Below are 13,326 nucleotides of genomic sequence, written 5' to 3'. Positions count from 1 at the left end.
TTCAATTCCTACTTGGAATTGTACATCGATTCAATTAAAAATTTAATCTTTAATTGCAATTAATATTCAATTATTTCGATTCCAAAGCCATGGAATAGGCGTATTAAACATTGTCCAACGTTAACTTTAAATAATTATATTAAGCTATACAGAAGATCGTTTAAAATTTTTTTTAAACTACTATAATTTTCCATCTCTAAAAATATTTCTCATCCGCTTCTCTAAGCACTAATTTCACTCCAAAATAATCGTAGCCAATAAAAGTATATGTATTAACAATTTTCATAGAGTCTCATAATAATCATAAAACGTTAACTTCCATACTTTCTCTCACTAAAGCAATACGATGTATGGAGGTTCTTAATCCGAGTCGTTCTGCAGGAATCAATCCGTGCGATGAGGCGAACTGCAGCCCATTCGAGCAGTGCGTGATTAATCGTCAAGGAATAGCGAGCTGCGAATGTGGTCCAGAATGCGAGCCAGTGATGAGGCCAGTTTGCGCGCGAGGCGGCAACACATACACGTCCCTGTGCAAGTTGAAGAGACAGGCGTGCTTGACGAAAACTAACATCGAAGTCGCTTACACTGGAACTTGTGGATCTAGAGGACCATGCAGCGAGAAGGTCAGTCAGTTTCGATATAGCTTGTGTACTACCTCGTCTACCACATAGTCACTAGGCTGAAGGTTGGACTAATTAATTAGTTTTCATCTTCTCTTATCTCATTTTCGATAATAATTTACTACTCGTTAACACTTCGACTGTCACTGCGTTCACCAATGATCAGTGGTTCTGAATTTCTTGAGAACAATTACAATATATAAGATGACGGATGTAGAATGACAATATTGTACAGTCTAAGTAACTAAACAATAGCGTAATATAAGTACTGTGATAACAAATAATTAATAATTATATTTTGTTTTGAGTTTTTCTATTGAGTTTTTATACGTATATCGTGACAGTCAACGTGTTAATAGTGTCACACGTAATCAATCAAAACAACAATCAAAACTATTTACGAAAGACCTCTCTTGCCCTGTACCATCCCAATATTCATCTTCAATCATAGTTTCCATTTAGGCATTCTTTCACACTTAACCAATGTCATGATAAAGCATTACACTTAACTATTTCCATTACACACTATAACAAAGTTAATTCACTTGATACCCAAGAAAAGATTATTTCACTTAAATTTATTAAAAATTTATTAAAGACTTTTGAAGAAAAAATTCTACAGATTATAATCAAGAACCTCACAAAATTCCAAAAAAGAATATTCTGAGAAAGCAATAAACTTTTCATACAACAGATTCAACTACTAAAGCCATTTACAGAATTTTCATTGTGTAACAATTAAACAGGATAGCTACTAGGTAACAAGACTCCACATTTATCACTTTGTTTTAAACACGGTTGGTCCAGCGAAACGACAATTCCCGTTACCCATGTCCTGATTCACTCCGCCTTCCACGCTCCCCACTTATTATCCCCATCTTTCTCCGCGATAACGGGGGCTTAATCGCGGCTCGGACCGCGCCGCGGGCGCAATATGGCCCGTGAAAAACGCCCGGGGATTCGTCGGCGGCCAATGAAAACGCGGAAAGATCGCGGGAAGCGAGTGTACATTCAATTCTGAGAATTAAAGTGCCGCGCGTAAATTGCGCGGCCCTGGAAAGTATTGCTCGCGATAGATTATCGGCTTTGCGAGAACGAGCGCGGAACCCGGACCGCGGTTATCCCGCTGGAACTCGCAGCGAGAAGTCCTGGCGTCGCCGGGAGCTGAATTTCCGAGATAAGCATACGACCGCCGCCGATTAATCCGACTTCTGTCCCCTTCCGTTTCCTCGGGAACGAAGAGGACCGGGGAAAAAGGTGTCCCCGAAGTGACAATCGCGAAGACGATAAAGAAAATGGGAATGGAAGTGGACGCGATGGGTATTTTCTTCGCAGATTTGCCAGTGGGGCGCCATTTGCGCGGAGACCGGCGGCACAGCGGTCTGTGAGTGTCCAACCTGTCCGGCCGAGTTTCAGCCTGTCTGCGGCGATGACGGCATCAGTTACGGGAACGAATGTAAGCTGCGCCTCGAGGCTTGTCAACATCGTCGAGAGATCCGAGTGCTTTATCAAGGACTGTGCAGTGAGTAACCATCCCGATTGGGATCCGATTCTCTTGGACTCCTCTTTTTGACGCTTTATCGTGTCACCAGAACTTGGGTGACGGATGAAGTTTTTAATAGACGACGTTGGGCAAAATGTGATTTAAAATGTAAGAGTTGATTCGGTTATGAGTTTGCTTTTTTGATTGTTGGTTTACTGGTCTGAAGTTGGAATTGAAGTATACTATAGTATAAGCGAACACTAATTAATGGTTGCTGGAGGTAACTTGGAATAGAGTTGTAAATATCTAGAAGAGAATACTGAGAATTTAATCGCGAAGTTGGAATTGTTCTCTTAAAGAAGTTTCAATGGAACACATTGGAGCAGTTTAAACCCAGCTTTTAATATTACAAAAATCATAAAATATTAGTTTTAATTTAATTTAGTATTGACTTAAACCAAACGTTTCATACGTAACATTAATTAGTAGTATTAATGCATGATCAAGTTATGTTTTGCCTTACTTTGCCAATAGGCAGCGTCATCTGTAAATGCCTGATGATCGATCAATGATTCCACGATGGTTCTATAAGATAAATGTTTCCAACATTTCCCGTCTTTACTACTTCCAACTTCTTGTTTACCAATCGTGAACCGCAAATAACTTTATTGTGTCCTAATGCCGGAAATACGAGGAACGGTACTTCGAAAATTGAATCCCAATAAGTTAGAGAAAACCACTACCTAGATTACCCATTTCTGATCCCAGCTTCCTTCTAGTTTCCGCTTTATCCTTCTTGTGTACTAACATGCTCGCCCGTATCATCTGTACTTTATTTAATTTTAGTTCAATTTTATATTGCTACGCTAATTCTATTTTGCCACCCATGTTGTTGATATACACTGGTAATCTTTACAAATAAATGCTTTCCGGAATCAAATTACACTCTCAGACCATGAAAAGTGGATCAAGTGAAATTTTGATATAAAAGTTTGTTCAAATATTTATGAATTACAGGTCGGTGTTCTTATTTGGACGTATTAAATTATAATTACATTTGGACTCAACCGGTACCCACTTTCAAGAATTTAATTGAATGCAGACAGAAATACTAATGGCTCACAGAATAGAGTATATTTTGAAGCTCGCCTACTCATTACGAAGATAGAAAATCAAATAATTCACGAACAGTTACACACGATGTCCTGTAAATCAAGTGGTGGAAAAAAAATCAATTGAAAATGTGAAATGAAACTTTATTTAAAGCTTCGTTGTCAAATAAATCGAGTTTGAACCATCAGCAATTAACCTAACTGCATGCTCGACAAATTTTTAAACTAAATTCCCTCGGAATCTAGACGGCAGCCGACAAAATTTTAATCTACAATTCTTATTCACTTTTTCATGTAAAATAACTTCCTTGCGATCCAGTATTCAACCGAATCAACCTTCGCAGATGTAGTTGACAAACTTTTCAATCTCGAAAATGAGAACTCAAATGAAAACAATTTTATTTTATATTTTCGATTTTCTTTTTACCTTGAATCAGTTTTTTGCTAATTGCATCAAATTGAGGATGCTGATAAGCGTTAGCATAATCATAAAATTCAATATTCAATATTAAGCTTTGCACAATGCAACAGTATAAGAAATATGTAAATAAAATAGCTTTGTTCCTTAACCCCATGCTTTACAATAATGTATCAGACTCGTGGTGAAAATTTTCAACAGAGTTTAATAAACATAAATATTACTCAACTGTTTTGAATTCAAATTAAATATTATCCCCGTATTATAAATTATTATACCACAGAGCAAATATAGATATAGAATATATCTAGAATTTTTCCCTTTTTTCAATGAATTATTAATGACAAAGTAGTTGTACCGATCATAATTAAGAAATAAATCATAGGGAAACAGCTTAATTTCTGTGTGATACCATTTTCCAGCCTCTTGAATGTCTAAAAAAGTTCCAAAAAAAGATTGCCGAATTTTCAAACTGTTTTTTTTTCATAAAACATGCTTTCTCCGACTCGTTAGGAAAATGTCAGAAATGTGTTGAATAAATGAGATGATTGGTATTTACCCAGAAGTCGAGTCTTTTGATTCAGTCATTGAATATGCAACCTGGCAGGCGTGAGTTCGACGATGACGCATAGTTTTAGACAGCTGGCTTCATTCTCACGTTCTTTCTTCTGAGCATTCAGCCTCATGGAAATCGGTCACGAATACACGTCGCGCCGCGACGGTACGAAACAAACGCACAACTCGATGGGGCCAGCGACTGCTGGCTGCCATGTGACACACGGCATTGTTCATTTCCAACGCAAATTATTTCCACACAATCGTGGACGAGATCTCTTGGCGGTCTTCGTGGGCGCCTCTTCGATTCGGGTCACTAACGCGTAAACTGTGCTACTTATTCTGACGAAGGAACGATCGTGAATAGTTATGAGAGGTCAGAGTGGGTTGTAAACGTTCTTAAGATTCGTATGAGATTAGTAACACAGAATGACCTTGGTTTAGGAGGAACAATATTTTTTGTAAGCAATAGCACGGTTTGTTAAATAATTGAAACTTATGTAAAGAAACATTTGAGCTGGATTATATTCATAATTGCTTGTTGTAAATCACATTTCTGTATTTTTGAAAATAATTGCAGAATTACTGAATTATTAATTAGTAAATTAATATTTCGTAATGTCAACGTAATTATGTGAAATAATAACGATTGTAGTAACTGCTGCACTTAAAGTTTATTTTTCTTATTAATAATTCTACAGTTTATTGTTTCGAAATGAATTTTCGATTATTATCGACGCAGGTTAAATTTGAATATTATATTTTAATTGATATTTAAAGTTGAATTGATAGCATATTTTAGAATGAAAGTTCATTGATTATTTGAATGATTCTTTGCATTTTTCTGTTAATTAATTGTTAATAACTGTCACTTAATACCATTGCTCTATTTTTTCTTTTATGTTAAAATCTAGATTAAATCAGTTTGTCTACAATAATATGTTCCTCTATGAACCATCAACGTCCGATATTATTAATAAAATTATGAATAGAATTTTGATTCCTTAATGAGGGATCACCGGGATCAAATTGATTCTTTAATGAGAAGCAGAGTAGCTTAAATTTGGTAACCACTTTCCAGTAAACAACTAATTATTTAGACGGACTAGATGGATCATTACTGACAATGAAGTTTAATGTATGCACCGTGAATTGAGTGTTAGATTATTGCAAATACAGTAAGTAATTTTGAACCTGACAATGTTCCCGTATATAAAAATTAACAACGATAATTAAATTAATTCAATAATTTATATTTATTAATAGTTAACCCCAACTTTTAATTGTAATTGTAAAATAGAATTTGTGAAAACAGATTGAAAAAGCTCAATTGCTTAGAGTCCAGTAACTTACAAACAAGAAAATCTAATTGTTAAGGATCACAATTGAAGGTACATTAAAAAAATACCGGAATAATTTAATATCCCGTTTTATTCGCCGGAAATGTTCGTTTCGTTGTCAGTTTCTTCTATCGGGTTTTCATGAAATTCGGACGGTCGGGAATTTTTCCACGAGAAATTCGTTGATTGAGTATTGATTGAACCGAGGCAGAACGGTTAGAGCGAACGGTCTGAGTAAATAATTAAGGAAACTTTATTAACGAGACGAAGTGGGCAAGAAGCACTCGAAGAATGATTAATACCGGTCGACTGAGTCCATTACATCGAGCGAGGATTTAAATCATCAGATTTACAATTACGGGAGTAGAGGAAAGTTTTTCCGGTGATACAATGAGTTCGACGATTTTTACACGAGCCCCGATACACTGTGCGCCAATTTGCATACAATGAACAGAATCCTTTGACATTGTAATCGTATTTGCATGGTGATCGATAACGGACCTTTGTGTCTTAAGAATGTTTCGTTACCCGGATTTGCATTTTTATGGGCAGTATTCTTCGCGGGAATAACGCGCAGCTAAGGGGGTCCGTAACGATTAAATTTCTGTTCCATCGTCTGATTGCCAATTATACACTGTCAAAAAGTTAAATGTAGAACAAGAAGAAATTACGAAGTTTCCGAATGGCTGGCAACTTGTTAATAGCTTGTTATGTTGCTGTAATTGTTTAGTGCGCCATTCGCCGGTTTTATGCCATCGGCTTTATACTTCGAATTCAAAATGAAAGGAAGCTAATGGATACTCGATAAAGGGAATTTAAAAGTGAATTATAAAGCCGTCACTTTGTTGTTAACTGTTGTCGAGAACAGCGCTAGAATTTAAGCACGGGATATCATATTATGTTTCTCTTTAACGATTCCTTTTAACGTCAGTTTTGTTTCGTGCGAAATCTGTGTTACGAAGAGAGATTGGTATGTAATTGATGTTTCCTATATTTCATCAAGTACTGACTCTAAGCAGAAAATATTTTGGTTTTTCTTGAACAAATTTTGTCAACATATTCGTTACATATTAACAAAAAGAAAATAAAAATGAAATCGTACGTCCTATGCTGTAGAGAAATGTTATAACAAAAGTAAAAAATACTGTGACTTTATGGTTACAATTTATTTTACATATGTTCGTAACAATTTTAAACTAAACGCCTTCAAAGATTTCTAACGTATTTTCCCTCGTATTTTATATCCTTGTTATAACTTTGTTAATAATGTACACGTGTCGCATATATATTCAAATCTGACATGCATCTTAAATTTAAAGTATAAAATAAAGAACTGGTTTCACCAATAATTACAACAATTCATATTTATATAAATTTGAAGTCCATGCTTGAAATAAAACGCAAAATCAAAATATTCTTGTTTACATCAAACAAAATTCATATTCGAAGATATTCTCAACCCCACCATTGTGTACATTACGAAGCAGCTGCTATCTAAGAGTCAGATCCGGTAAAGAAATTCATTCATATCGGTAGGAGCTGAATTCCCCGAGCCTCCGCAGATAATTTGCATGGTTTAAAATCGCGTGAAACTTCTGAAACGTACTGCCAGGATTCGGTTCCATGCATATCACAGGGCGAAGCGACTTCGTTCCTCGCTGAAATTGTATGAGTTGTTACCCAGCGGCATGCACGTTGCATATGCATGCAGCTTCATCCCTCCGGCTCCTCGACGATCTACACCGAGCGAGGACTCGGTTTCGTGTGTACTGATCGCAAGGCAGCCGGATTCTCGCGTCGCGAGCACAGAAACCTAGAAGCCACCCTCCTTCATCGACCTACCACCCCCCTTCATTCCAGGAAGCTTTCGGCCCTAGCCTCCAAAGGTTTGTTACCCTCCTCTGTAGTAGCATCATCGACACTTCGCTAAGGATAGGGCAGAGCAAATAAGCCAACACCCTTTTTCCCTTGGGCTTCAATGAATTCTAAAGACAACTTCTCCGCTGCAAATCCGTTTCACCGCCGCAACGAGCTCCTCCTATCATCGTTCTCTTTTCTTTGTTTCCATTTATTAGGTAACTAGATAGACTCGTGCAGGATTTAGATGTACAGTTAAAAATTAACTACTGCTTGTTTTAAAAATGCAATTCAATGTCCACTCTTATGTTACTTTTTGGGTTGATGTTATGCGAGTAATCATTTTTGGAATACGTTTTGTTCTGTATTTGAAAAGGAGTATTTGGAATAATACTTTATGAATTTGTGGAATGTTTCAAAGTCAGAATAATGGTACAGCCTAGTTGTATTTATGTATTTTCTAAAGTTGTCGAAAGTAAAATCAAATAGGCATTCTTACTTTCTCAGATCTAGAGAGTTTAAAAAGACAGACAGGAATGTTTCCAATAAGAATTTAATGGTACAATGATCAATTCCAGAATTTAACAAACGATGAAGTCTAGAAACAAAATATATTAAATCTCACTAATAATTAAAAGTCATTATTAATAACTCGCAAACATACATTAGTTTGTTCTTCTAATAAAAAGCTTCTATTTCTATCTTAAATTACTCTACAGGCCTATACAGTTTAAAACCTGATCAATAACTCGATAGAGCTCTAAACATTCAATAACTGTTCGCCCAAAAAGTTTCTGTTCCTTCAATCAGTTCCCCCTACAAATTTTCATTGAAATCGAATAAGGATACACAGTGTTCCCTCATTAGCTACCGTATCCGGCCACCATCATCCTCCCAACTAGCCAGAGAATTTCCCTCGAAATGGACGCAGTTATGCAAATACCTCGCGCTCGCTCGGGAATCTTTATTAATATCGGTTTGCACGTCGGCCAGAAACGAGCGGGCCTAACTGGAACAGCGTAGCTCGGTCGGCCGCTTTTGTGAGCTCACCGATGTCCGGGATACACGGAACCGGAAGAAGCCCGCGTAGACCGAAACAATTCACCGGGCAAGCGTAGCGCGAGGCGTGCGAGATATCGCACGGCATCTATGGATCCCGGCCTAGAGTCGGACTGGGGATGACGAATGGCCGGGTCCGGTCAGTCTTTTTGCTCCCGCGGGCAATTACCGGGAGATAGATTGTCCCGATGTATATAGAGGCAGCATAGCGAACGCCGCGGCCGTTAGCTGGCCACATCGTGATCCCCGTTAATTGGTAATCATTTCATTGTTTGCTTCTAGATGGCTGCGAAAACAAGAAGTGCGACTTCTATGCTCAGTGCGAGAGCGACAGCGGTGGGGAGGCTAAGTGCGTGTGTCCTGGAAAATGCGAGAGTTCGGTAAGTGGACAATCTTGTTGTTACTGCCAGTTTGTGAAATCTTTAAAGTGATAGTTTAGGGTGATTTATGATTTGGCATTTTGAATTAAGGGACTATTTTGTATTACAATTTTTCTGAAAGGGATAGATAAATAGATTGTTAATTTATATGAATAATGGTATAGTCTCTATTAGTTTAAAAAAAAAAAATGAGAATTGACAAAATGATACGCATTTAGATTTGAAATGTTGCAGTCTGTGCAATGGATTTTGATTTGTTAATTGTTTTTTTTTTAATCAAATTTCTCGAAAATTATGCAGAAACTGCGAGAGTTGCTTAGTGATTATTGCGATGCAAAATGTATGATGGACACTGTCGTTAATGAATACCAATTGAAACTGAAAATATTGGAAATTCGAAATCAGATTACTCGAATCACTGATATAGATAACAGATCGCATTAGGGCCTAAAAGCTTTGATCGTGAAGCTACTCAACCGTGAAATCAGCTTAATCTTGACGCTGACTCCGGAGGTACGGTCGGCGAGTTAATCCCAGAATTGTGCTGAAATAACTGAGTTAATGCTTAATAAATCGAACGTATCACCCGGAAACTGGATAACGAATTGTGATCTTTGAACATAATAAATCCTTTCCTGAAACGATAATTTCTCTTCTTTCAAGTACTGCGCCGGAAAGAGCTGGTTAATACTAACTTGTACGATAATTTTATCATTGGAAATAAATATAAAATTCATTTAATCGATCAAATGCGTTACATGTAAATAGTACAACGTATTTGTATTTATACGAAATGATTTTTCAGAAATGTATACTTTAATTTTCTGAATAATTTCAAAATCTGTACTTTATTATAGCCTAATGTATTAAGATCAAAATCTAGCAATGGGTACACCTACATTTTGAACGTTCCTTCTTCTGTTATTAATGTTCATCAATTCTCTAAAGTAAACGTACAATTACAACGAACATGGAGTCCCTCTTTCATGTAACAAATTACTATTTTAATCAAGTTCTTCTAAACCCACATAAATTGAAAAGAAATACTATTATGTGTTTAATTTAATTCTTATCTAGGAATGATTAACAGTTAAGTGACTCTTGCAAATATAACCAGGAAATAAATCATAAGGCAAATAGATCTGACGAACAGAGTTACAAATGAAAACATAAAGCAAGAGGTTAATAGCATCGAGATTTCAGTTAACGATGAAAATGTTACATAGATAGGGAGGATAAACTTGTTAGATGAATAAATATCCCCTTGAAAAGTGTATACCAGGAAGTAACTACCGTTAAATATAATGAATCATGAAAGATATCAATCTATACGTTCTCACAGTCAATCGTTGCGCAAACCCTCGGTCGTTAACTAGAGTAAAGTAAAATATTCAAACGATGATGGATGTGCTGTCACGTGTACATGCACATAGTATACCCGAAACTGTTATACAACCGAAACGGAGATCGTTATTTAAATAGAAATTAGTCTATAATATAAAAACTAAATTTTTTTGTTTAAAATTCCATTTTCGAGAAACTTCAACTCCTTGTTTTATAATGATTCACAGTCTAATTACCAATATTTATAGCATTTCTTTCTTTCAGTATATAATTAATTAAAAAGTAAGTGAAATTAAAAATAAATTGGCTTTGACGAGTAATATAACCATTTAAAAAATAATATCACTTTTCAAATACTAGTTAACTGTTTGCTTAATAGTATCACTTCTTTTCTTAATGACTTTTATTGGTAAAAAATATTTTAACTACAGGCTTGAAGTACAAGATTAAAATATTTCACTTTCTGTTTTGAAGTATTAAGATAGAAATATTTTTCTTATCTAAATTTCATTTTTTATATGAAATTTTATTTTTATATGTATTTAAAATATTTTGCTTTCAAATATTTCTCATGACCCTTCAAGTATAATTAATAATATATGAAATATTCCGATTCTTATACTCACATTTTTCTTACGAAAGTATTTTTTCTCCCCTCTAGATTTCATATTTTTTGTGAATAACATATCACTATATAATATACCATCCGTTTCGTGGATGCCTACCGCCTATCTAAATCGATCGGCGTGCTCAGCATTTTCATAAAAAACTTTTTGTCAATTCCCCACGCTTCGAAACCTCTTCGCGTTTCTAATTTCCTCGTCACCTCTGTTTACCTTTTTCAACTCGGCGCTGACAGTACGACGGTTGTAACATGCCGCGACGACAGTTCGAGGGCTTCGTCTATCTGTTTGTTTACCACTCGCAAATGACGCGCTTATAGACAGTGAATACCATTAAACATACAGTGACTTACGAAAGTATTTGAACATTTACCATAAAATACTTTATTAATTATAATAAGTATATTATACAACTCTTACCGGAATAGTATAAACATTGTAAGGAGATATGATTCTTTAGATTATATAAGTAAAGTTTCAAGAAAATCGAAAGATATGTACAATAGTTATGAATTATTTCTTATAACTTTCTTCTTTCTTCTAACAAATTTGAAGTTTGGCACTTGTAACCTTTTCTACAAATATGGTTCAGTTGCATAATAAATACATCGATTATGATAAGGAAGAAATTATTATTTGTTACGAAAACGTGCACGATCTTGTATGCCATGGTATTTTGTCTAGTAATTAATATACACACGATAAATCATTTTCTTTGTTGATGGATCACGAAGCAGCACGTACACAAGCTGTTAGTTCTTGGGAACACCTGTTTATCGTAAACCCTCGACAGCCGTGTATCTCTAGTCTTATTTATCCTGTAATCTGATGATCTTTTACATAAAATCTTCTATTACTACTTTTGCAACACTACAAATATTCATACATTTTATGAATATAATAAATAAATAATACAATAAAATCCTTTATAACTTTTATTATTTCAAAGACATACAAATTATTTATAGACGAAATAAATTTTCTAATGTTGCATTTTCTAGAAACTGAGAATTGGAAATTAAAAATCACTTACATCAATATAAATCATTTTTAGAGTAAACTATTATATAATAAACTATTTTTAGAATACCTCAACAAATTGGTGGGAGTAAGGTTCTTGCTGACATCAGAAATTGCTTAAATATGTTTAAATGTCTATAATATTAAAAATGTAAATTATCTTATTCAAAAGATTTTACAGAATCATTTTCTGCAAAAAATTTTGACAAACTCGCACAAATAAAATTTGATTTCCTTGTTCAAAATTAAATTTCTCAAACATTGATTATAATGGAGAAATTCTACTTTCTAGAGTGAGAAGCTTTTAAAGTCTCGTCGAACGAATGACACATTAAAATTCGCATTGTACATTATTACAAAGTCTTAAAACCTCAACCAAATATACCATACGATATTAATCCTTGGCACTCGAATGTCATGCTGGAGATGATAATACAAATTTATTATACTTTATTTGTGGTACTTTGAAAAGTACCACACATTAGAAAATTATAAAAATTAAATCTTATAATAATAATAATAATAATAATAAATAAAATAGATACAAAACGTTGAATTCTACCCGTGTAACTTATTTTAATTTATTTCCCTAAAAATAACTATAATTTCACACCCAACAAAATTAAAAATAAATCAAGTACAAAGGGTTAACACCCCACAGACTTATTAAACTTCACAATTTCTTAATCATCCAAAAGAAAGATACCAAAGTACCATCGTCTTTCCAAAAATCGAATATCATACCGATATTCCATCGAATCCCAGCGGTACGCGAGAACCTTCGCTATCATCAGGTCGGAAGGAAGTCAGTGGACCGAAAAGAAGAGTAGGAAGAACTAGAAGTGGAAGTGGAAGCAAAAGAAGAAAGGAGGTCGACGTAGCCTTATCGCATGTAATCCGCGACGGTTCCGTTGGACCCGTACGAATAAAATTTCTCCGGAGCACAAATATTCGTTGGGAATGGAGAGCACGTCAGGGTCCTCCTGGAGATATCGTTATCCGGCGAGAGTTCGTCGAAGTCCGGCTGGGACACGCGCCGGGTTCGAAAATTCACGGATTCGTGGAACGTCCTGCTGACAAAACCACGAACAATTCCTGGTTCCCGGTGCCCTTCTCGGCCGCCTCCTTCGACGCCGTTCAATGTCCGTCGACGCCGCGGAGCGTCGCTGTCGTCGCGTTGCCGGTCGTTCGGGTAACTGCCCGGCAGCGCATGCTTCTTTTTCCAAAGAGGAAAAGTGGTCGGACGTGGCCGAGACGACGGTCCTCCGAGCTATCCAAAATTCAACGACGACGAGAACGTTACAGGATGGTTATGGGCCCGGCCGACGCGGAACCATCAACCGGAACGACCGTCCGCGACAGCCGTGCTGTCGTGAGGGGAGCCAAGCGAGACGGGCATTAAGGGAGGGCACACCTACTCTCGCTTCTTTGACTCTTCCCGCTCTCCCTCCGCGCTATTCCGAACCTACGTGGACAGTATTAACCCCTTTGCAATTCCGTCACTGACGCGACGCT

At 36.1% G+C, this 13,326-nt stretch overlaps 1 protein-coding gene across 1 annotated transcript in view; it reads left to right on the top strand.

Moving 5' to 3' along the window:
• LOC116424797 (agrin) overlaps positions 1 to 13,326 on the top strand; it is a 631,033-nt gene that overhangs the window by 574,512 nt on the left and 43,195 nt on the right. The window contains exons 8-10 of the mRNA XM_031971677.2: positions 382 to 623; positions 1,956 to 2,142; positions 8,727 to 8,824. Of these exons, the coding sequence (XP_031827537.2) occupies positions 382 to 623; positions 1,956 to 2,142; positions 8,727 to 8,824 (527 nt within the window). The remainder of the gene's footprint in view (positions 1 to 381; positions 624 to 1,955; positions 2,143 to 8,726; positions 8,825 to 13,326) is intronic.

Source organism: Nomia melanderi, chromosome 5, assembly GCF_051020985.1.
Source record: "Nomia melanderi isolate GNS246 chromosome 5, iyNomMela1, whole genome shotgun sequence".
In the NCBI taxonomy this organism is placed as follows: Eukaryota; Metazoa; Arthropoda; class Insecta; order Hymenoptera; family Halictidae; genus Nomia; species Nomia melanderi.
Note: the sequence above shows the minus strand (reverse complement) of the source record. Positions and strands in the feature narration are given on the sequence as shown.